Source organism: Lachancea lanzarotensis, scaffold LALA0S09 (genome assembly GCF_000938715.1).
Source record: "Lachancea lanzarotensis genome assembly LALA0, scaffold LALA0S09, whole genome shotgun sequence".
In the NCBI taxonomy this organism is placed as follows: Eukaryota; Fungi; Ascomycota; class Saccharomycetes; order Saccharomycetales; family Saccharomycetaceae; genus Lachancea; species Lachancea lanzarotensis.
In genome coordinates this window covers 183,569-205,098 of record NW_019212887.1, presented here as the reverse complement: position 1 = coordinate 205,098, position 21,530 = coordinate 183,569, and the positions used below count along the sequence as shown (strand labels likewise).

The 21,530-nt window shown below is 45.0% G+C and overlaps 13 protein-coding genes and 1 non-coding gene across 14 annotated transcripts; 7 read left to right on the top strand and 7 right to left on the bottom strand.

The window, feature by feature from the left end:
- Window positions 1-1,549: 1,549 nt before the first annotated feature.
- Window positions 1,550-4,138, top strand: AAP1 (LALA0S09e02432g1_1; the record flags this gene model as incomplete). The annotated part of the gene is made up of 1 exon (XM_022770680.1): window positions 1,550-4,138. One exon carries the CDS (start codon window positions 1,550-1,552, stop codon window positions 4,136-4,138), a length of 2,589 nt encoding a protein of 862 aa, XP_022629996.1.
- A 185-nt stretch (window positions 4,139-4,323) lies between these two features.
- On the top strand, window positions 4,324-5,274 carry INM1 (LALA0S09e02410g1_1; the record flags this gene model as incomplete). The annotated part of the gene is made up of 1 exon (XM_022770679.1): window positions 4,324-5,274. The coding sequence occupies one exon, from the start codon at window positions 4,324-4,326 to the stop codon at window positions 5,272-5,274; it is 951 nt and encodes a 316-aa protein (XP_022629995.1).
- Window positions 5,275-5,356: 82 nt separating this feature from the next.
- Window positions 5,357-7,012, bottom strand: DDE1 (LALA0S09e02388g1_1; the record flags this gene model as incomplete). Its single annotated transcript, XM_022770678.1, has 1 exon — window positions 5,357-7,012. The coding sequence occupies one exon, from the start codon at window positions 7,010-7,012 to the stop codon at window positions 5,357-5,359; it is 1,656 nt and encodes a 551-aa protein (XP_022629994.1).
- Window positions 7,013-7,361: 349 nt separating this feature from the next.
- RNH202 (LALA0S09e02366g1_1) lies at window positions 7,362-8,378 on the top strand (the record flags this gene model as incomplete). The annotated part of the gene is made up of 1 exon (XM_022770676.1): window positions 7,362-8,378. The coding sequence occupies one exon, from the start codon at window positions 7,362-7,364 to the stop codon at window positions 8,376-8,378; it is 1,017 nt and encodes a 338-aa protein (XP_022629993.1).
- A 223-nt stretch (window positions 8,379-8,601) lies between these two features.
- Window positions 8,602-9,519, top strand: RRP45 (LALA0S09e02344g1_1; the record flags this gene model as incomplete). The annotated part of the gene is made up of 1 exon (XM_022770675.1): window positions 8,602-9,519. One exon carries the CDS (start codon window positions 8,602-8,604, stop codon window positions 9,517-9,519), a length of 918 nt encoding a protein of 305 aa, XP_022629992.1.
- A 517-nt stretch (window positions 9,520-10,036) lies between these two features.
- On the top strand, window positions 10,037-10,780 carry LALA0_S09e02322g (LALA0S09e02322g1_1; the record flags this gene model as incomplete). Its single annotated transcript, XM_022770674.1, has 1 exon — window positions 10,037-10,780. One exon carries the CDS (start codon window positions 10,037-10,039, stop codon window positions 10,778-10,780), a length of 744 nt encoding a protein of 247 aa, XP_022629991.1.
- Window positions 10,781-10,816: 36 nt separating this feature from the next.
- On the bottom strand, window positions 10,817-11,998 carry MRX10 (LALA0S09e02300g1_1; the record flags this gene model as incomplete). The annotated part of the gene is made up of 1 exon (XM_022770673.1): window positions 10,817-11,998. One exon carries the CDS (start codon window positions 11,996-11,998, stop codon window positions 10,817-10,819), a length of 1,182 nt encoding a protein of 393 aa, XP_022629990.1.
- A 168-nt stretch (window positions 11,999-12,166) lies between these two features.
- Window positions 12,167-14,236, bottom strand: NCP1 (LALA0S09e02278g1_1; the record flags this gene model as incomplete). Its single annotated transcript, XM_022770672.1, has 1 exon — window positions 12,167-14,236. The coding sequence occupies one exon, from the start codon at window positions 14,234-14,236 to the stop codon at window positions 12,167-12,169; it is 2,070 nt and encodes a 689-aa protein (XP_022629989.1).
- A 474-nt stretch (window positions 14,237-14,710) lies between these two features.
- Window positions 14,711-15,565, bottom strand: NSE3 (LALA0S09e02256g1_1; the record flags this gene model as incomplete). Its single annotated transcript, XM_022770671.1, has 1 exon — window positions 14,711-15,565. One exon carries the CDS (start codon window positions 15,563-15,565, stop codon window positions 14,711-14,713), a length of 855 nt encoding a protein of 284 aa, XP_022629988.1.
- Window positions 15,566-15,916: 351 nt separating this feature from the next.
- On the bottom strand, window positions 15,917-16,807 carry INM2 (LALA0S09e02234g1_1; the record flags this gene model as incomplete). Its single annotated transcript, XM_022770670.1, has 1 exon — window positions 15,917-16,807. One exon carries the CDS (start codon window positions 16,805-16,807, stop codon window positions 15,917-15,919), a length of 891 nt encoding a protein of 296 aa, XP_022629987.1.
- A 447-nt stretch (window positions 16,808-17,254) lies between these two features.
- On the bottom strand, window positions 17,255-17,326 carry LALA0_S09e02212r. Its single transcript has one exon. It is a non-coding gene; the product is annotated as a tRNA-Gln (tRNA).
- Window positions 17,327-17,504: 178 nt separating this feature from the next.
- On the top strand, window positions 17,505-17,828 carry MGP12 (LALA0S09e02190g1_1; the record flags this gene model as incomplete). Its single annotated transcript, XM_022770669.1, has 1 exon — window positions 17,505-17,828. The coding sequence occupies one exon, from the start codon at window positions 17,505-17,507 to the stop codon at window positions 17,826-17,828; it is 324 nt and encodes a 107-aa protein (XP_022629986.1).
- A 15-nt stretch (window positions 17,829-17,843) lies between these two features.
- On the bottom strand, window positions 17,844-20,241 carry ZIP1 (LALA0S09e02168g1_1; the record flags this gene model as incomplete). The annotated part of the gene is made up of 2 exons (XM_022770668.1): window positions 17,844-19,188; window positions 19,268-20,241. The coding sequence occupies 2 exons, from the start codon at window positions 20,239-20,241 to the stop codon at window positions 17,844-17,846; spliced, it is 2,319 nt and encodes a 772-aa protein (XP_022629985.1).
- Window positions 20,242-20,622: 381 nt separating this feature from the next.
- DPP1 (LALA0S09e02146g1_1) lies at window positions 20,623-21,498 on the top strand (the record flags this gene model as incomplete). The annotated part of the gene is made up of 1 exon (XM_022770667.1): window positions 20,623-21,498. The coding sequence occupies one exon, from the start codon at window positions 20,623-20,625 to the stop codon at window positions 21,496-21,498; it is 876 nt and encodes a 291-aa protein (XP_022629984.1).
- Window positions 21,499-21,530: the final 32 nt, after the last annotated feature.

Sequence of the window (21,530 nt, the reverse complement as noted above, 5' to 3'; positions counted from 1 at the left end):
TTCTCTTCCAGCGGTAAGATGAAGACAACTCTTCACCTCCTGGCATGTATCCAAAGTAACTTGGTAGGTGCTCCGATTTTATCGTCTACCTAATTCCAATATAAAGATGAAATGCCTTGACAAAGTGGCCGCTGAAGCCAGTACCCAATCGTGCACGACCCTGGCTTATATTACTTACATCACTTCAACTGAGTAGTAATTAATGAGTGGAGCCTCTTTTCGACGCTATATGACTGATACTTTTAGTAAGTGTCTCGTGTCACGCACCGTATCAAAACAGCCACATCATACGGATCTGCACGGGTCTACTCTTCCCCAGCCCTGGATCACATTTAGTGGGTAAGATCACTTTGTACTTATATGACGTCTGTCGCTCGAGAATGCACTTTACCAATGGGAAAACAGAAGTCCACAAAATGGAACCGAAGGTTTTAGGGTGTATAAGAAAAACAGCTCTATTAAGTCAGATAATAAGCTTCTTGTTCGATTGGTTGAAACATGGGAATAAAAGGGAACAAACATGTCATTTAAGTCTGTGTCACGTGACCAATCCCGCATATGCAATTGGTCCTTTTCCACTGAGAAAAACGTCCCTTTCTCGACCTTCAAATACCCTACCAATAGATTTGTGATGCAAATCTAGAGTTCTGAACAGCTCATCATCAGTATAAACTGAAATATTCTTTTAAACTACTTCCCACACACGTGATCGTTAGCACATATCTTTACTCAATATCTTCAAATGACAATATATAACAAGCGCATCGAGCCATCAATGGATTCTCGATCAGAAACTCTGTGGGCCAATCGCTAGCGGCAAGACTCTCCTCACTTGCACGTTCCATCACTATATATGCATTCACAATGGCTCTCCTGAGACTCTTTTCCCAAACTCTCATACCCATTGGAAGAGCAGCTGCCACTTCAATACGGCCCAGCCAACTCCAATTACGCACCGCGCAGCTAAAAGGTCCCCTTTTTCAATTTTCCAGAAATCTAATTACCTCTACAAGGCCCCCATGTTCCAAATGCGAGCGCATAAAGTCGCATGTGGCTTCAAAAACGTATGTATGAATCCCAGAAAAAAAGTGTGGAAAGCTCGTCAAATCTACACCAACTACCAAAGTGGTAGAAGACACATTGAAACGCTTAAAATGATACCATCAATTGCCCTCTGAAGCGAGCCAAGTATACTTCCAGACAGATATGTTCCTAACAGCGGGCCCACGGTATCGTTGAATACGAGGAGGAACTATCTCTACGATTTTGCCTCACGTATATAAGGCACTTTCCTCTGTATTTGACCCTTTTGGTGAAAATACTAGGTGAAAGTACTGAGTTTTAAGCTCACAAAATCAACGAAACTATAAAAGAAGAGGCGTTTAAGGCTTCAACTTTTAAATCAATCAAGCACTACATCAAGACTTCTTGCTTGTTCCAGGATCAAAAGAGCCAGAAGGTCAAAAACTCGGACCCTTGCGTTCTTTCCCCTAAACCTGTTCTTTTTTGCAACACCAAGTTGAGACTTATACTAACCGAAAACTGGGATATGACCAGTGAAAATCCCAATCGCGAAGTCTTGCCCACCAACGTGAGTCCGCTCCACTACGATTTGTGCGTGGAACCCAATTTCGACACTTTCAAGTTTGATGGAAGCGTCAAAATCGACCTTCAAGTCAACGATTCCAGCAAAGACACCATTCAATTGAACACTCTGGAAACCGAGATTCATTCTGCCCAAATTGGAGATCAAAAGGCTGTGAAATGGGATATTGACACTGAGAATCAGGTGGCCACGTTTGAGTTCCCCAAGGGCTTCTTCAAAAACCAGAAAACTGTCACTTTGGATCTTACTTTCACAGGTATTCTTAACGACAACATGGCCGGCTTTTACCGTGCCAAATACATCGACAAAAAGACTGGGGCTACGAAGTACATGGCCACAACTCAGATGGAGGCTACCGATGCCAGAAGAGCGTTCCCATGTTTCGACGAGCCCAACCTCAAAGCCACTTTTGCAATCACTTTGGTCTCCAGCCAGCACTTGACGCATTTGTCAAACATGGACGTCAAATCCGAATGCTTGAAGGGCGACAGAAAATTCACCTCATTCAACACTACCCCAAAAATGTCCACCTACTTGGTCGCGTTTATCGTTGCGGAATTGAAGTACGTGGAAAGCAAGAATTTCCGTATTCCAGTTCGTGTGTATGCTACTCCAGGTGAGGAACACGACGGTCAGTTCGCCGCCGACCTAACGGCTAAGACGTTGGCATTTTTCGAGCGCACCTTCGGCATTGAGTACCCACTTCCCAAACTAGACAACGTTGCTGTACATGAGTTCAGTGCGGGTGCTATGGAAAACTGGGGGCTGATCACATACAGAGTCGTCGACCTACTTTTGGACCGCGAAAACTCAACTTTGCAGCGTGTCCAAAGGGTCGCAGAAGTTGTTCAACATGAACTTGCCCACCAATGGTTTGGAAATCTAGTCACAATGGACTGGTGGGAAGGTCTTTGGTTGAACGAAGGATTTGCCACTTGGATGTCTTGGTATTCTTGCAACGAATTCGAGCCCGAATGGAAAGTGTGGGAACAGTACGTCTCGGACAGTTTGCAATCCGCGCTGGCCTTAGACGCTCTTAGGTCGTCTCACCCAATTGAAGTACCAGTTAAGAAAGCTGACGAAATCAACCAGATCTTTGATGCCATCTCATATTCCAAAGGTTCTTCTTTGTTGAGAATGATCTCCGTTTGGTTAGGAGAGGATGTCTTTATCAAAGGTGTTTCTAACTACTTGACCAAGTTCAAGTACGGCAACGCTAAGACAGAAGACCTATGGGATGCACTTTCTAAGGCTTCTGGTAAGGACGTGCGTAAGGTCATGGAAATTTGGACCAAAAAAGTCGGCTTTCCTGTCGTTACCGTCGAAGAGAGTGGTAATAAAATTAAATTCACTCAGAATAGGTACTTGACTACCAAAGACGTCAAACCTGAAGAAGATGAAACGTTGTACCCAGTTTTCCTGGCTCTCAGAAATGGCAAAGAGATCGATCATTCTCTGGTTCTTAACGAGAGATCAAAGACCGTGACATTGAAAGACGCTGAATTTTTCAAAGTGAATGCTGATCAAGCCGGTATTTTCATCACCTCTTACTCCGACGACAGATGGGCCAAGTTAGCTCAACAAGCCGACAAACTCTCGGTAGAAGACAGAACCGGCCTTGTTGCCGATGCCAAGGCTCTTTCGACCTCAGGTTACACATCAACCACCAACTTTTTGGAAATCATTTCTCACTGGAAATCTGAAGAGTCTTTTGTCGTGTGGGAGCAGATGATCAACAGTCTGTACTCTTTGAGAGCTTCCTGGTTGTTTGAGTCTCAGGAAGTGAACGATGCCTTGAACGAGTTCACAAGACAGCTAGTCTCCGAGAAGGTCAAAAAGCTGGGTTGGTCGATTGAAAAAACAGATTCGTACGCCATTCAGCGCATGAAAGTCGAGATGTTCTCCACTGCTAGCGCCGCAAAGATTCCATCTGTGGTGTCCGCTTCGTTGGAGATGTTTGACAAATTTGTTGACGGTGACAAGAGCGCCATCCCTGCTCAATTGAAGCCATCTGTCTTCAGCACTGTGGCCAAGAAGGGCGGCGAAGATTACTATAACAAGTTGTTCTCCATCTACAAGAACCCTTTCAACACAGACGAGAAGCTAGCAGCTCTTCGGAGTTTGGGAAGGTTCGAAGACGCAGAGCTCATACAAAGAACTCTGGGTTTCTTGTTTGATGGCACTGTTCTGCTGCAAGATATCTACATCCCCATGCAAGGTCTGCGCATGCATGTTGCTGGTATCAATGCTCTATGGAAGTGGGTTACTGAGAATTGGGACGAGCTCATCAAAAAACTTCCCCCTGGGCTAACAATGCTAGGGTCTGTTGTCGCACTCGGAACTTCCGGTTTTACGTCTTTTGAGTCGATTGAAGAAGTTAAGAAGTTTTTCAGCGGAAAGTCCACCAAAGGTTTCGACCAGGGTCTAGCACAAGCTTTGGACACCGCCACTTCTAAAGCTCAGTGGGTTCAAAGAGACCGCGACATAGTTTCCAAGTATCTGAAAGACAATGGTTGCGGAAAGTCTGCGTAAGTGTTGAACCAGCAAAACTCAACCAAAAAAGAAAACAAAGTAATCTTACTGTACCAAATAATAGCAATTGTGAAACGTTCGTCTCACTTATCTCGCATGCTCGGGCCACCTGTTATGTTTGTATTCAAAGTATCTTGAGCCATCATTTATGTATAACATTTGATGATATTAAAAGGTCTGTCTATATGTTCATTATAGCGAGAAACTTGAAGAACTTCAACCAAGACCACCATCATAAACGATCAATGACCATCAATCAAGCAGAGCTGCTGTCTATTGAACAATTTTTAAGTACTTTGGCTCGGGACCAAGTTGGCCCTATCATCAAGTCCAAGTCCGGAACTCAACACTCTTATGATGCTAAAAGTGGAGCAAGAGCTGTAGACATCGTTACTGAGATCGATAAACAAGTTGAGAAACTAATCTGGACTGCTGTAAAGGAAAAATATCCAACCTTTAAGTTTGTAGGCGAAGAAAGCTATGTTCCTGGGAAAACGGCTATCACAGACGATCCAACCTTTATTATAGATCCAATTGACGGAACGACAAATTTTGTTCATGACTTTCCCTTCAGTTGCACTTCGTTGGGACTAACAATTAACAAAGTGCCTGTCGTTGGCGTTATTTACAATCCACATCTGGATCTTTTGATATCTGCTTCGGAAAACAATGGTGTTCGAGTAAACGGAATTGATTTCGACTTCAAGGCAAAAATACAGTCCATGGGACCGTTAAAATTATCCAAGTCCGTAGTTGCTCTTCAACCTGGCTCAGCGCGCGAAGGGCCAAACTTTAAGACCAAAATACGGACATATGAGAATTTATTGTCGTGTGATGGGGGATTTGTCCACGGATTCCGCAATCTGGGATCCAGTGCAATGACAATGGCCTATATCTGTCTGGGGTATCTCGATAGCTACTGGGACGGTGGCTGCTATGCCTGGGATGTTTGTGCGGGATGGTGCATTCTCAAAGAAACGGGCGGAAGAGTCGTCGGTGCTAACGCTGGAGAGTGGGCCGTAGCGGTTGACAATAGAACCTACCTCGCCGTTCGCGGTTGTGAAAATCCTCAAGAGCAGGAACAGTATATCAGAGACTTTTGGAAGTGCGTAGAAGGTCGTCTGGATTATAAGTAATGAGATAAAAGTTTATAAAAGGACAAGAACGAATACATATATGGATAGATCTGATGTTTGATTTTGCGAACTGATTTTGGTGCTATTTGTATTCATATAAACATCCGTCTTGGCCCCACAAGCAGAATACGCCCGGCAGTGGCATCCAACCTTCTCCGCCGTCGAATTTCTTTGCCAATTCTAGTGCCATCGGGGTCCCAATCGTGAATCCTCTGATACATAGCAATCCTTGGCGCTTTGAAATGTCGAGATTTGGATTGCTTTCATCTTCCACCAGCTTTGCTTCGAGCGATGTGCAAATGGGCCCATAATTGGTGACTTTGTTGTCAACCTGTGGTGGGAGTACCCTGTAGTCGAAGAAGTTTGTAGCCGCAATTGGCCCCAAAACCAGAAACGGACAGTACAGCTCAACAATAACCCTGGTGCCTAACAAAGCACGCATACGATTCAAGTGGTTTGTTGACCGAGTTTTTTTAGTGATGTCATACACTGGCTTTGCGGCAACAAGCGCCATGAGCGCAGCGGTCTTCCCATCCTTAACCGAGCTGTAGAGGAAAATACATCTCAGGCTTTTGAAGGCCACTGAAGATAGTGCAGAAGAGGTGAATACACCTTCACTAAGAAAGTTAGATGCCACCGCAGATTTTATTTTTTGTAGCGTCGATAAGCGTTGCTTTAGCTGTGAATCAAGAAGCGCGCTGTCTTCCGCAATCTGTAGAAGTGTCGTGTTCCTGTTTAAGCAGTGTTCGAGAGTTCCTGAAACGGGTAGAGATTGAATAGAGACTGATCCACCATGTAGTAAGGTTGCGAGCAATTTGGGAAATATTTGAATGGGATCTTGGGCAGTAGATCTATTGTCTAGAAGAATGCTGATATGGTCATGGGAGCTCAGCTCATGGTGCAAGGGAAAGGACTTGATGAAAGCCGCAACACTACTTACAAGGGCCATATGAGTAAAAGTAGTAGCACTACCGAAAGATGACTTGTTCACAGCCATCACTTTCATGTCGTCACTATTATCTTGGGGAGGAGCGTATTTGAACTCGCCATCATCAAAACATCCGTCCAGCAGTTGCTCCCAGCTCACAACGTTGGTTGGCTTGGAGCTGGTAGGTTCGGCTTTCTTAGTATCGCACACAATCACTCTTTCATACCACTGACAACTGTCACCCATCTGACGCAAAGTTTCCCACGAATCCACTGCTATTATGTGCAAATCCTGCCTAGAGCGCGGTACACTGGGCATAAAGACTGGAACCACATTCTGAAGAGAGCCCATGAGCCCAGTAATCGCTAGAGCAAATCCAGCATGTTCAGTTGGAGGGATGCAAACACCAATGCGTTTTGTTTCTATTGCATCATGCTGGATCCATTTCAAGATGTGCTTCGCTTCTCCATTCAAAGTGGAGAGAGAATTCTTGCTACCATTGAGCTCAATGTAGTTGCTTCCGCTTAGTTCCATGATACTGGACCATAAGTCCCCAAAATTTCCATTTCTGAGCCTGTAACCTAAACTCAGACCCATTCCCGTGGTCAAGGGAAAACCTGGTGGAACAGTAAAGTTTCGGTACACGGCAGTTTCCGTTTCTTTCCGGGTAGATGCAACATTAGCTTGTTCAGCCAAAGCGATAGGATGTAGATCTTTTTTAGTTTCCAAGATGAACTTTATAGCGATGAACAATGTCACCAAGAGTAAAGCTATCGCAGTGAATAGCACTTTGTAAGATGGAAATAACATCTTCGAAATCAGCTTTGGTCTGAGGTTTGATGTACGAAAAGGAGTTGCGATTCTTGTGTATCTTTTTGTTCTTTCAAGCACTATCTTCCTCTAAACGATCACTGACATATAATGGTCCGATTGAGACAGAGAGAAGTGTTGAAGTAAAACGCTCGAGCCAATAGGTCCCCGAAATGCTTGAGACTCCTTTTAGATACTTAGAGGTAAGCTCCGAGCTCTCAAAATGGTGTCTGTTTACTAAAATGTCTGAGAACTTCACCAGTTGAAGTTTGAATATAATCATTAATTCGCGTCCAGTCCATAAACTCGAACTCATTGTTGGTGGTAAAAGGATCAATCACCCATAAGAATGACTGCAGATAAGCCAGTGCCCCATAGAATTGTTGTATTGACCAATGGTTGCTCAATGGGAAAGTTAGAGCTTTTTGAGCTGCCAAATCCTTCCAATATCGCGTCTAAACGTCCCATTAAAGTGTTCATCAGCAATGGGAAAGTGTTCCAGCTAAAAAAAAAGGAATTTAGTCGAGGTTGTGAGTTCAACAGGGCCCGTGACTCTGCTAACGAAAGTTACCATTACAATTCATGCGCTGAACCCATAAAATCTGGTATTTTGGTGAATAACGCGCAGCGTCAAGATGGATGGCTACTGAGTGACGGATCATTCGAGTTTTCCACCGCATACGATCTTGGTTTCAGCTTATGTGGTGCCTTCTACCGGGATACTATAAGCAAAGATGAAAACCAGTACCAGCAATCTGAGGTTGCTGGGACTACTGCGGCTTCCATCGAGAATAGATTTCTCATGACACGAGATTTTCTTGGTAGTTTAGTGGACCAGCACAGTCCCAATTGGACTTACGTACCAATTGAATGCCTTGAAAGTTCTTTAAAGCGTCTGTGCGAGTATGTGGAAGAGGCCGGTGACGTTTACTACAAAATGAGCTCTGCCAAGATCACACAGTGGCTCGCAGCTAAGGTCAAGAAGATCATCGAATCGTTTCCCAAAAGTGTGCCCTTGCCAAGAAATATTCCCTGCGAAATTGAGACACATTGCAAAGCGGTTTTCGCCTGTAATTTGCTAATCTCTCTGGTGCCACATCGAGCCTATCACGACCTTATTCGGTATGAAGACCAAGATCTGAACCTTGCTGAAGCCTTCCGGCAGTACAAAATATTCCAAGATAATGAAGTAAGGCTCAGAAAGGAACAAGAGCTGCTGATCGAGTCTGCGATAAAGGTGGGTTTAACCAAAGGGTCAACCAAGAACCCCGTTGCCAAGAAAGTTACCAAAGTGGTCAAAACCAATAAAATCAAAACAGGAAAAGGAGCAATTGACGGATTCTTTAAAAGGAAAGGGACGACCTGAAGTAAAGAATCTGGAGACCAATACTACCGGACACTAAACTAGAGGATTTTGGGCTTCTGGAGCGCCAAAATATCCATACTACACTGCTTGAACCCAACATCTCACTATCAACGAGCAGTGCAAAATTTAGTATGGGCTAGCTTTATACGCAGCGCTGCCCATAACGATTGAACAAGATCAGCACCGATAAACGCAACTACGGGACCATTTCAATCTCTTCCAGATGGCTAAGGATATCGAAATATCGACCTCAGAGTCCAAGTTTCTGATAGAGACTCTCAGACAAGGATTACGTCAAGATTTGAGAAAATTTGAAGAAATTCGAGAAGTGGGCATCGAGTTTGGCAAAGATTATGGAGATGTGACGGTTACAATGGGGAAAACCAAGGTTCACTGTCGCATTAGCTGCAGTATTGCACAACCTTATGAGGATCGTCCTTTTGAAGGACTTTTTTACATATCCACGGAAACTTCGCCAATGGCTGGCGCACAGTTCGAGAACGGTAACAATACGGGCGAAGACGAAGTTCTATGCTCGAGAATAATAGAAAAGGCTGTACGGAGATCTGGTGCATTGGACGTTGAAGGTCTGTGCATCGTAGCTGGAAGCAAATGCTGGGCTGTGAGAGCGGACGTCCATTTTTTGGACTGTGATGGTGGATTTATAGACGTCAGTTGCATAGCTGTGATGTGTGGTCTTTTACATTTCCGGAAACCTGATGTGACGGTTGCTGGCGAACATATCACAGTTCATTCCATGGACGAACGCGAACCAGTGCCTCTTGGGGTGCTACATATTCCCATCTGTGTTACATTTTCGTTCTTTAATCCGGAGGACGCTGAAGAGAATATCAAAGGCGAGTCGAACAAAGAGATCTGCATTATAGATGCCACGCTCAAAGAAGAGCTACTGAGGGACGGTACACTAACTGTGACGCTCAACAAGAACCGTGAAGTTGTGCAGGTTTCGAAAGCGGGAGGGCTTCCTATGGATGCTCTCACATTAATGGACTGCTGTCACAAGGCATTCAACATCACCGAGACGTTGACAGATCAAATAACAGCTAAGCTCAAGCAGGATTTCGAGGCAAGAAACCAATATGCTGCGATGCTCAGCTCCGAAAACACCAGAGTCTCATGAAAGAGTTGAGTATTGATGTCAAAATGCTGTATTTATAGCTGAACTCTCAACAAGCCCAGCATTCAAATGCAAGATCTTCAATCGTGTTATTCCAAAAGCCCACTGCATCGATAATAGGAGATTTGGCCCAGAGTTAGGATATCGATTGCCGCTTTTTCAAACTTACGGCTCTACATCAGTGTACGATGTTATATAAAAAGCTGGGAAGGCCATCTAAGGCTAACGAAAGGCCGTCCAACGATTGTCAACACCTGTCTGTAATTGTTATATCGAGGACCTACAGAGTATCATCCTGTTGGGCAACATTTGTTAGTCGTCGGACAGCACTAGATGTCTTGATTGTCATTTCGAGTACCGTGACGACTTTGCTTGAGAAACGGCTGTTACCAGTTGTGGTAAAGGACACCCACCTTGTAGTAGGTGTTGTTCAAAGTAGAGATCAAATAGCTCATTAATACTACAAGGTATCGTAACGGTGTGTAAAAAGGGGTATATAGACGATTATCGAGCCATAGAGATGCCTTCAAAGGGTCAAGTGTTTATAGACGTCGATTTCTGCCTGTTCGATTTGGACGGGACGATTATCAAAACTACAGAAGCGGTAGAGAAAGCATGGACAAAACTGTGTCTGGAGCATGGTGTTGACCCCGAAGAGTTGTTCAAGCACTCTCACGGAACAAGAACACAGGAAGTAATCCAACGGTTCTTCCCACAATTGGGAGGTGATTTGGATCGTGCTGTTGAGCAGATGGAATTGTCAATTGGGAATGATTATCCTGAATCGGTGAGTTTGATACCTGGGGCAGCAAAACTGCTACAAGCGTTGGACCAATCATCACAAGAAAATGTGGGCAAGGAACGGATCTGGGCGATTGTGACGTCCGGAGCGTACCTAGCTCGGACATGGTTCGATAACATCTTGAAGGACATTGGTCCACCCCCTGTTTTTATCACCGGATTCGATGTTGCCAAAGGAAAACCTGACCCACAGGGCTATGCTTTAGCGTCCCAAAGACTGTCTGTAATCTGGCGGAAAGATCCCAAAACGGTGAGAAATGTGGTATTTGAAGACGCTCCAGTTGGTGTAATTGCTGGGAAACGAATCGGAGCCGTCGTGGTGGGCATCACCTCATCGTACAGTGAAAATACTCTTTTCGAAGCAGGTGCAGACTATGTGGTTCCGGATTTGACTGGGGTGCGAGTAATCGAGAGAAGTGCCACAGGCCTCAAGCTGGAAATCACAGGCCGCTTGTCTAGATAATGACGACAAATCTTAATTCCATCACACTGCTTGAGTTTATGACCTATTTTGCGGGCTTTCCAAATGTCTATCGAGCCAGTAGCGCTCATAATAGTGGTGTAGTTCAAAACAGACCTCGACAGTAATCAGGTATATTATAATCCATTCTAGATAGGTGCTTTTCTTTTCATTGAGAACTGCCATGAATGCTCTTGACTCCTCAGCTGCAAAATCGAGCTTGGAATTCAAGATGGTGATTCTTGGCTGGATATCCAGACTCTTAGACATTTGTTTGTAGATTCTTTCTAGTCGCGGCTCGCTCCAGTACAAATCGGGCGTCTCGATGAGCTCAGAATACAGGTTAAGTTTCCCTCTGATCAGAAATAAACTACCAGTAGACTTGAGTACATCCGGTTCTTTGAGATTTAGTTTCTTGCCCTTTGACAAAAGTTCCGTGAACTTCCTAGACTTTTCGATGTGAGTCTTCAAAAGTTCTTCCAAAACGGCCAGTCTGGTGCTTCGCGACATACCACTTGAAAATGCTGCTTTATCGAGAAGACCCATAGCTGGATCAAGGTTGTTGACAATTATCAGATCGCCCTCGATAAAGCTTTCCTCGCCAGACTTATTTGTAAGGCTTTGGACTTTCTCCAGATCTTGAAGGGACTCAATCTCGATGTAGTCCAGATCTTCGGTTTCGAAATGAGCCTGTGGCAGAGCATTGATTGTAGCGTCTTGTATCAAGGGTAAAATATGCTTCATTACCACCGTTTCTTCAAGTCCCCACGACACAACCGTCCCACAGTTCCCCAGGACCATGATATCGGACCTGATCCCGTTATACAGATACTTGAAAGTAACAATTTCGTCTGGAACTAAGCTCACCGGATGATACCCAGAGCTGCCTAGTAAACCAATCGTTTTGTCCAAATCATAGTATTCGCTTGTAGTTGTAGTGGTGCATTCTTTGGTGCTCAAAATCCCATCAGAAAGCTTGAGTTTCCCATCACTCAAACTTGTTTTCAAAACACTAGAGCCTCTCCTCAAGTTCTTCTCTGAGTTGAGCAAGGTTTTCAAACTCTTCGCCTGCCTTGGATATAATACGTTGCCGGCGGAAGTTTGGCCAATTTGAAAGGAGGAAACGCTCGATGACCAGCAACGTTTGAGTTGCCTGGCATTTAGATGCCTTTTGGAGCATCTCAGGCTCAATAGCGCACCTGAAATCAACAATTTTGACATGATAACTAGAGCAACCAAGTCGACTTCAATATTCCAAGTTAGTTTAAGATCTATGAATGCACTAACCCGTTATTTACAAAAGGATATACTTTGTAGGTATGGGCCAAAGTGAGATGGTACGAATTCTAGAAACGAGTTCGATTATATGTGTATAGATTTGGTGCAAATTTACCAGACGTCTTCTTGGTACTTACCACTCGACTTGAAAACCTTGAGAATTTCAGCAGCGTCCTGTTCAGAACACTTCTTACCTCTACTCACGATTTTCAGAAAAGCAGCGTGAACTCCTTGGGCCATGCCTTTGGCGTCACCACAGACATAGATAAAAGCACCTTCATTCGCAATGAGATCGAAAAGCTCATCTTCTCTTTCAATTAGCTTGTCTTGAACGTAAGAACGCGGCTGATTGGGCAAACGTGAGTGTGCAACAACCAGCTCAAAAGACTCACCGAGTTTTTTACTGTATTCAGGCCATTCCTCCTGGTAAAGGAAATCTCTTTCATCGCGAGAACCATAAAATAACAGATGCTTACCCAAAGCGATGGACGGTTGCTGCTCAATGAACTTGGTACGGTCTCTGATGAAACCACGGAATGGCGCAACACCTGTACCTGGACCCACCATAATGACAGGGGTAGCGGGGTTAGTGGGCAAGCGGAATGTAGAGCGTCTAACATGAACAGGTAGCTGGAAAGTGCTAAACAAGTTGCGAGGTCCAGCCAAGTCGTAATGAACCGGCAGGACAGAAGTCGATTCGTTGTTCTGGGCCAACTGAATGTTTCTCAAAAGGTTTGTTGCAACACCAGTGACATGCGGGGCTTTTTCAGACGTTGGATTAGGCATGTTTTCAACAATCGCAGTGATGGAAATGCTTTGTTTTTCGCTCAAAGACGAAGACGAAATAGAGTAGTAACGAGGTTGTAGGTGAGGAACAGATTCTACCAAAAAGTTCCAGGGCACAGTATCCCACTTCGCACCACCAGAAAGATACAGAAGTGCATCCGCCAAATTTAAGTATTTGACATGAATTTCTTTCGCAAACTGGTCCTTATCTTTGGAGAGCTCGTTCAATTTCTCTTTTAATGTATCATTGGGTGCAAATTGCATGATAGAGCTAAACAGTTGTCTTGAGATAGGTCCTGTAATTTCCAAATAATGCCTCACAGCAGCACCGATCGTAGTAGGCAGTGGGAAGGGGCTCTTGACGGTGTTGTCAATAGGCTTGAGCGAAAAGACCACCTCAGGATCCAAACCGAAACAGTTCAAAAACTGTTCCACTTTCTCGTCAGAGTTGGAAGGCCACACGGCCAAATGGTCACCCGTAGAATACTTCAAATTCGAACCTGACACGTCGAATTCGGCATGGATGCAGTTACGTTCACCACAGCGGAAAAGTTCTTTCGACCTGACTATGGGTGCGATATATGGGTGCGTGGCATCGAATGGACCTGTTTGTTTCCCTTCTGGACTATACGTCAGCTTTTGACTTGGCAAATATTGGGAAGTTGGCTCACCCAGTGAAACGGTGTTGTCATTTTTAGTGGCTTCGAGAACCGAGTACTCAAAATTGGGCTCGAATTTCTGTTCGTGTTCGTCGAGGGCGAGTTCTGACTTCAGCAGGTCCATAAACTGCTCCTTCCAAGCCATGTAATCCTCGTCGGTGGTGCCAGCACCATCGTCGGCTTCGCCACACTTACCCAAAAGTTTGGCGCCGCCTTCGGAGAGGAGCTTATTAGCCTTTTTGGCAGCACCGTTGAAAAACTCGTAGGTGGAATTTCCGAGGCCGAAAATCGAGTAGCGCACGTTTTCGAGGTCACCACTGTTCAAACCACTCAAATAGTCTTCGAAAGGCACGGCCGCGTCGGGGAAATCACCTTCGCCATACGTTGACAGAAAGATTGACACCACGATGTCTTTGGGCACATTGTGCAAATTTTCTAGGTCGTAAGCTTCGACATCCGCGCACATAACGCGCAGCGAAAACTTGGAGACCAGCTCTTTGGCGAATTTCTTGGCATAGTCCTCAGCTGTGCCGGTTTGGGAACCGTACAGCACCAAATAGTTTTTGTCATTGTCACGAAGGGTTTCCACAATATCCCGCGACATACTTTTCACACGGGTACTGTCTGAACCCGGTGAAAGAACACTTTTCAGTTTTTCTCTACTGGTGTAGGCCGCAACGGCCAAAGCCAGTCCACAAAGAACGGCAAAGTCCAGAGTATCCAAACCCAACGGCATGTTTCTTTTTATCAAGGGCAATCTTCAAGTGACAAGTATCCGAGTAATCAGTAGCAGGACAAACTCTGCTTCAATGGATGCTTACTTGCCTGCTTGCAACGAGTAAAATTGATCTTCAAAGCTGGTCGTTTTTGACCGTTTTTGACCGTTTTTTTTGGGAAAATCGTCCAGAACGCAGTACTGGTCCAACTTTAACACCTTCAAGAGAGGAATTGGAATAGAAATGGCGCCAAAATTGGTCACTTTTGGATCTCTTCGATTGATTTCAATGGTTTTTATACCAATTCGATGAAGTTTCTCGGAATCAGGTCAGGTTCTCAATCTAAACCGTAAACGAACGAACAATGAGAAATTGAACTGGGTGGACAAAAAAAAAATAAATCGGAAGAGGCCCGATGGTCACGTGACAGTTGCTCACGTGAGCAAAAGCTTCCAAGGCGTCAAGTTCTCATTGAAACCCAGTGCTCTGGGCCGTTATGGTATGGAATCGTAGGCATCGCCGACACTGAGATCGATCGATAATGTTAATCGCTCGATTTGTTCGACCGGAAGTTGCATAATTTCTCGACAAGCTTCGATGAGTGCTGATTTGGGGAACTCCAGCTGGGCTTTGCGGCCTATTCTGAAAGAGACAACTTCAGTAGCACCATCAGTTGTGCGCTCTTCTTTGCGGTAAATATATTCTCGTTTCACCAGCCGTTTGAGAAACGCTTCGAGTGTGATACCGAGTCCCGGGATTTGGCGACCATCGTTGAAGACACCAAAAGACTCCAGACTCTCCACCAACTCGTCCAGCAGCAAATTATTCTTGGAAAGCAAAACTATGGTCAAAATCACTAGCGTGAGCCCCTGTGCGACCAAATCTGAGTCCGTAGAAACGGATTCTCTGACGGCTGTTTCGGACAACACCATCGGATCGTCACCAACGTACTGGTCGCCCACAACGCGCGATCCATACATAGAACGGCCTTCCCGAATTAAAAGAGCTGCAAATTCGGCAGGTAAAGCATGCAATGTGGTCACTAAAGTGAAAGTCTGGGCCTTGTCCTTGGTTCCGTCAGAATCCGCACTTTTCGCACGTAAACCTACCAATTCGTAGCCAAAGGTGTCCTGCAACATTCTATCCACACTCCAGAACACATCAGAAAACCGGAACTTACGTGTGGTCTGATTTTTCGAAACATCCCGTATCAGGGTCGTCAGTTTGGCTCGACTGATCACATCAGACTCGTTTTCACATAGTGCCAATATGTGGCGTACAACGCCGCGAGAAACAGCCTGAAGCCCCGAGTCACTATCACGCTCGTATTGTCCAGGATCCTGGCTCATTAACAAACGCCAATGGGTCTCAGCTTTAGTTGAAGCGATGAGCTGTTGAAGCATGAGTATCTTTCATATATGGTGGTGATGAATCTGAAATAGAGGTCGTTAGCTACGAATTCAAAAGTGTCAGAAACCTCTTTTTAACACCATTCACTAGCATCTCTCCATTTATCGAGATTCCTGATCTCTAGATGATTTCAATTTCAATATGCGTTTGTTTTCCTTCAACTCTTCACTTTCTCTCTCTTGTACTGCGTTCTTAGCACTTTCATAATATCTTTACCATCGTTAGAATTACATGAGCTATAAAGCCGGAGATATATGGGTCATAGATGATTCCACCCCAACCAGACACGCTCACCAGTGGTACTTTAGTTTGCCAGCAACATGAGACCAGAATCCTTCCACAAACGTTTTTTGCGAAGGGTAAGTACTTCCGCCTCTAACGGCTAGATAGCATCTGTCGTCGACAGGGACTTCCCATTCGTTAGGGTTTCCGCCCACAACAATGCCACCGGCTTCCGTCAAGATGCTCCATCCGGCACATACATCCCAGGCCCAGCAACCACCTTCCCAGTAGGCGTCGAGGGTTCCCGTGGCCACCATACACATGTTCATGGCTGCACTTCCACAGCTTCTGCTGCCGTGGATGTAAGCTCCCTGGTCACTCAATAGGTTTTTGTAAGTAGCCTGCTTGATGTCAAAGTTATCGTCACCGGAGGAGCCCGAAGAGCGCTCCGAACCGGCCTCTAGGGCGATGATCGATTTTTGAAGCTTCAAATCGCGTTCTGCCACTTTGATGGGCTTGCCGTTCAAAAACGCACCGTTTCCAGCAGAAGCGTGGTACATCTGGTTTAGATGCGGGTTGAAAACGACCCCGACGACCGGTTTCCCGTTTTCCACCAGTCCCAGCGATGTGCAACTGTATGGGTATCCATGGATGAAATTCGTGGTTCCGTCGATAGGATCCACGATAAACGTGGGTTCAGCCCCAATTTCTGTGTCTCCCGGTTTATAAGTTTCCTCTCCTACGAATCTAAAGTCTGGATACAGCTTTGAAAGCGCGTCCTTGATGATAGACTCGATCTTTTTGTCGACGGCGGTGACAAGATCCACCTGGTTGGCCTTGTCGTCAAACGACTCGAAATGCGTGCCAGTTTTTTCCTTGATTATGGGTCCCACCTGCTTGGAGGCCACCTCAACCAAGTTGGTTTCGATTTCTTTCAATTGTTCTTTGGTCAATGCCATTTTTAAGTCTATCTTTCTCACTATCGATGTCTGTAAAGGGTTCCAATATGGTAAAAGTACAGTTAGCGGCTCAGAAAAACGCTAAGCTTGCTGTAAACGTAACAAACAGGTTTGTTTTCGTCTAGAGATCTGAAATGATCCTCAAAGCAGAGCTGAAGTTCGATATTTGGTGGAACCTGAGGGCACAACTAGAAGTGGTTCAATTTGATCGCCCTTTATATACCCTGGATTTTTTCGATTTGGGTTATATAGCAAAAACCACGACTAATTGAATCGTAGAAAGACTTCGTGAATAGTGACGCATTAGCGTTAAGAACAAGACGACAGAGTTTCAAGACAGGTAAACGTCGTGGAATTTTAGACATTGGCGATAAATGGTCTATCGTATGAGTCAGTTCCCATTTGGCGCAGGATGCGCCAAAAATAATTCGTTTTTTTTTAAAAAATAGGTCGTACCCGGATTCGAACTGGGGTTGCTCGGATCAAAACCGAGAGTGATAACCACTACACTATACAACCTGAAATGGTTGAAATTTGAATTGCACGCTGAGTATATAAGGAGCAATAATGGTCATGTGTCAAGTATTATGAAAAAATGTCATCCTTAAGCGCTCTTGATAGTTAAGCTATGCTTATATACTATTCTATGTCTGGGCCAAGCTACTTAGCGGCAGACTAGACACTTGAATACGTATATATGATACGACAATTCCATTCGGCGGCAATGTTGGCCAATTTCTCAAATATACGCCTAACACTCTTCTCAAAAGCCAATTGCGGACTATGCGATAAGGCCAAAGAGGTCACCAAAAAGGTCGTGGACAATAAACAGCGATTTGCAGGTTTGCAAATCCACGTCGTTGACATAGACGAGCCAAACAACAAAAGGTGGTGGAACAAGTACTGCATGGACGTTCCTGTACTGCATCTAGAGAACATAAACGATCCCGAAACGGTCTCGAAGATCTTCCACAGACTCGAGCTCCACCAGGTTGAGCAAAAGATTGAGAGTCTAAAGTGATATTATGGTGCCTTATCAATTTTTGACTCTACGTTTTTTCCGGCTGCGGGACCCTGTTTCGGAAGGATCGGACTCCTCTGCCAAAAGCACTTTGCGCGGCTTGGGAAGTGCCTTGGCTGCAATCGGTGACGGATAAGTCATCTCGAGACCGCCGTTCGAAGAGGACGAAAGCTCAAAAATGTCGTCTTGTAGGAGCTTGTGCTGGTCGGCAGGCAGCTCCGCAGCAACTAGTGACACCGAAGGTCTTTGAGGGACTTTATTGTCGAGCCCTCGCTTTCGCCGCTGTTGCTGCTGTTTCTTCTGATGCGAATCTTTCCCCTCGATTTCACCAGAACGCATGAGTGCGCTCTTTTCCTCTTCAAGAATGCCAATCGCTTTTCGCGCGCTTTTCAATTGCTGTTCCAGAACTGCTATTAGATCTTGATTCTCCAGCACATCGCTGGCCCTCGAGGTATTCTCGCTTTCCAGCTCCATAACGCGCCGTTTATATTCACGAACTTGATTGCTGTTCTCGCGAGCGTCCAAATTGAACTGTTCGACTGTGGTTTTCAGTTTTTTATTCTCTTCATCGAATTCCAGCTCCCTGGCTTTCAATTGTATGATTTCGACATTGAGGTCATGGACCTGCTCATTGATCTTTTTCGAATGCTCCTTAGTTTCCATGTTTTCTCTTTCAGCATCACTTCTGGCGATGTTGCACGCATCGATGTCACTTCGCAAACTATCACATTGGATTTTCATCAATTCAAGAACCTCATTCTGAGCGGATAACTTATTTTCGCAATTAGCTCTGCTCATATGAAGCTCTTCTGTCACTCTTGAAGATTCCTGGTCTTTCACTTCCAGGAGCTGCTCATTGTGCGCAATAGTTGCCCTCAACTGTTTCTCTTCATCTTCCAGTTTACCAATACAGTTACTCTTTTCAAGGATTTGATTGTTGAGATCTTCGATTTCCGTATCTCTCGTTTTTATTAGCGACACCGCTTCGCTCTTTTGCAGCGCAATAGCTTGCAAGCGCTCATGAAGACCATCTACCTTACGCTCGTAAGTTCCAGCATGATTTACATTATTGTTGTAGTCCTGAAGCTTGCTCTGAATGCCCGATAAGGAAACTTTGACGTCCTTCACCGAGTCGTGAAGCGCCACAGCCAACTCCTTGGAGCAGTGGCTTGATTCGGAACTCATAAGTTTCTGCAACTCCCCGGTAATTTTGACGATACCGTCTCCGATAAGACTTACGTCAAGCGGTGGCAGGAGCTCGGCTAAATTAACCTCAATTTGATTCTTCATTGTGCCTTCCAAATTGTTAAACTCTTTTTTCAAGCAGAATTGGACCTCCTCACCGACACTTCTGCTTTCCCTGCGAAATCTTTGTTAGCATACTACTGCAAATAAGGACCAAACTTGTAAGGGTGTTCGCGGGGATCCCAAGATAATACTCTTTGAGCTGTTGCGTTACAGCAGATTGCAACGTGTTGCAAAACTGTTCGAAATTCGGCACCAAGTACCCATTGTTTTCAGCTTCTGTTTTGATTGAGCCCTCGAGTGTAGTTAAGACTTTGTTAATGTTGGAATCCATTTGTCGGAAGACATCTTCCATAATCCGCGAAGAATTCTCTCTGGATGCCTTAAGCTCTTGCGTGAGGTTTTGATTTCTCAATTGCTCAGCTCCGCATTCTTTTTTCCAGCGCTCCAGCTCTTCCATTTGTTCGGACATAGCTGAGCCACACAGTTCGTGCTGTTGACGAATATCGTCCAGCTGCACTTTGACAAGGTCACTATCTTCTCTGTGATGGCGTACGCGTTCGACAAGGCGACCGTAGTCACTTCTCAAAACAGCAAGCTGTTCTTCGGTCGTCGTTTTCCTGGCTTGCAGCTCAGATGACTTTGTCTCGAGCGCTAGAAGCAGGTTCATGTGCTCTGTCATTTTGCCTCTGAGCTTGTCAACTTCGTTTTGATAAACGCCGATGGTGTCACTCTGATGCTGATTCTCCGATTTGACACGTTGAAGTTCAAGTTTTAAGCTGGAACAGATTTTTTGCGTGTTTGTGAATGCTTCCAAAAGCACATCGTTTGAAGAAGTTGTCGCATTGAAGCCTGTCGAATCTTTAACGCTCGTTCCCTTTTCAACTATATCTCTAACATTTCTGGTTCTCAAATCTTCTTTCTGAACCCGGTTCTTTGATAACGGGGTGCTTTCGTTCAGGACGGACACATACGTATCAGTGGTTAGAAACCGGGAGTCCTGCATATCAAGCTTCGAACGGTTTTGAGCTACCCCACTCCAATCAACAGTAGACGCATTATCAGAACTAGCATCGCTGTCCTGGCCGGAATCCCTATATCGAAGTTTTGTGAATATATTCGATCGTGGCTTGAAACTACGAGCATTATCACGAAACAAATTAGACATCTTGACGATCCGATCCGCGCCCCAGATACGTGGATTTGTGCCAGTCTTTAAGCCCGATTTGCAAAACCAATGTTATTAGCCGCCGTTCCCGCTCGTAAAATGGCTAAAATGGTCACCAAAACTTATCTAAAGTGTACAAAACTAGGTAATAATAAACAAGATAACACACGATAAAAACTTATTACCGTATTCAACCTGATTGCTCTCAAAACAGTCGCTTTAAACTCTCTTTTCACGTTTACGTACCTTGCTGGTCAACAAAGTGGTGCAAACCACGGTAAATCTAAATTAATGATATAATTCACCTTAAACATACATATAGCATAAAAAAAACCAGGTAGCTTGACCAAACGGTAAAGATACATACATCGTTCTGAAAAGATGGCTATCGATCGCCTAACAATGGGCTTGGATCGTGCTTCCAAATACAGCGTCTTCAAGAAATGGAAAGTCGCAGATGTAGCGCTTGCTGTGGTGTTTTACATTATCAATTTATCAATTGCGTATGGCAAGCCATTTGAACGCCAATTCTATTTAGGAGATCCGACTATATCGCACCCACATGCAGGTACACAGAGAGTGGGTAATACGGCGTTGCTTGTGTATAGTTTGGTGGTGCCAGCAGTCACCATTGTGGTGGTATCACTGCTTTTGGGGGATGCCAAACATAGAACGTATTTGACGTATATCTCATTACTGGGGCTCTTTTTGTCGTGGACAGCTACCAACCTGCTTACAGACTTTTTGAAAAACTGGATTGGAAGGCCTCGTCCGGACTTTTTGGCTCGCTGTGTGCCCAAAGAGGGCACTCCGCTTAACACGTTGGTGACCGCCTCTGAAGTGTGTACCACGCTCAATTTGGGCCGTTTGAGGGATGGGTTTCGCTCCACGCCTAGTGGCCACTCCAGTGAGAGTTTCGCCGGTCTTGGGTTCCTCTCATTGTGGCTTGCAGGCCAGTTATTGGTCGAAAATCCAGGCGTCAGCCACATCAGAAGAACTCTCGCTACCCTACCCGCAATTGGCGCTGCAACCATTGCCATCTCTAGAACCGAGGACTACAGACACCATTTCATCGACGTTGTACTAGGTAGTGTCATTGGGTTTTACATTGCCTACAAGGTATACTTTGCCAGTTTCCCATCTTTGTCCAACGAGCTTTCTTTCAAGCCTCTTTTGGACGACAGCGATGTTCAGCTATCATCAGCTATTCTCGAAAGAGTTGCAGATGAGGAAACAGCACCACTCACGGCAACCTAAGCGGTCCTACATAGCTGCTGGTCTCTAAATAT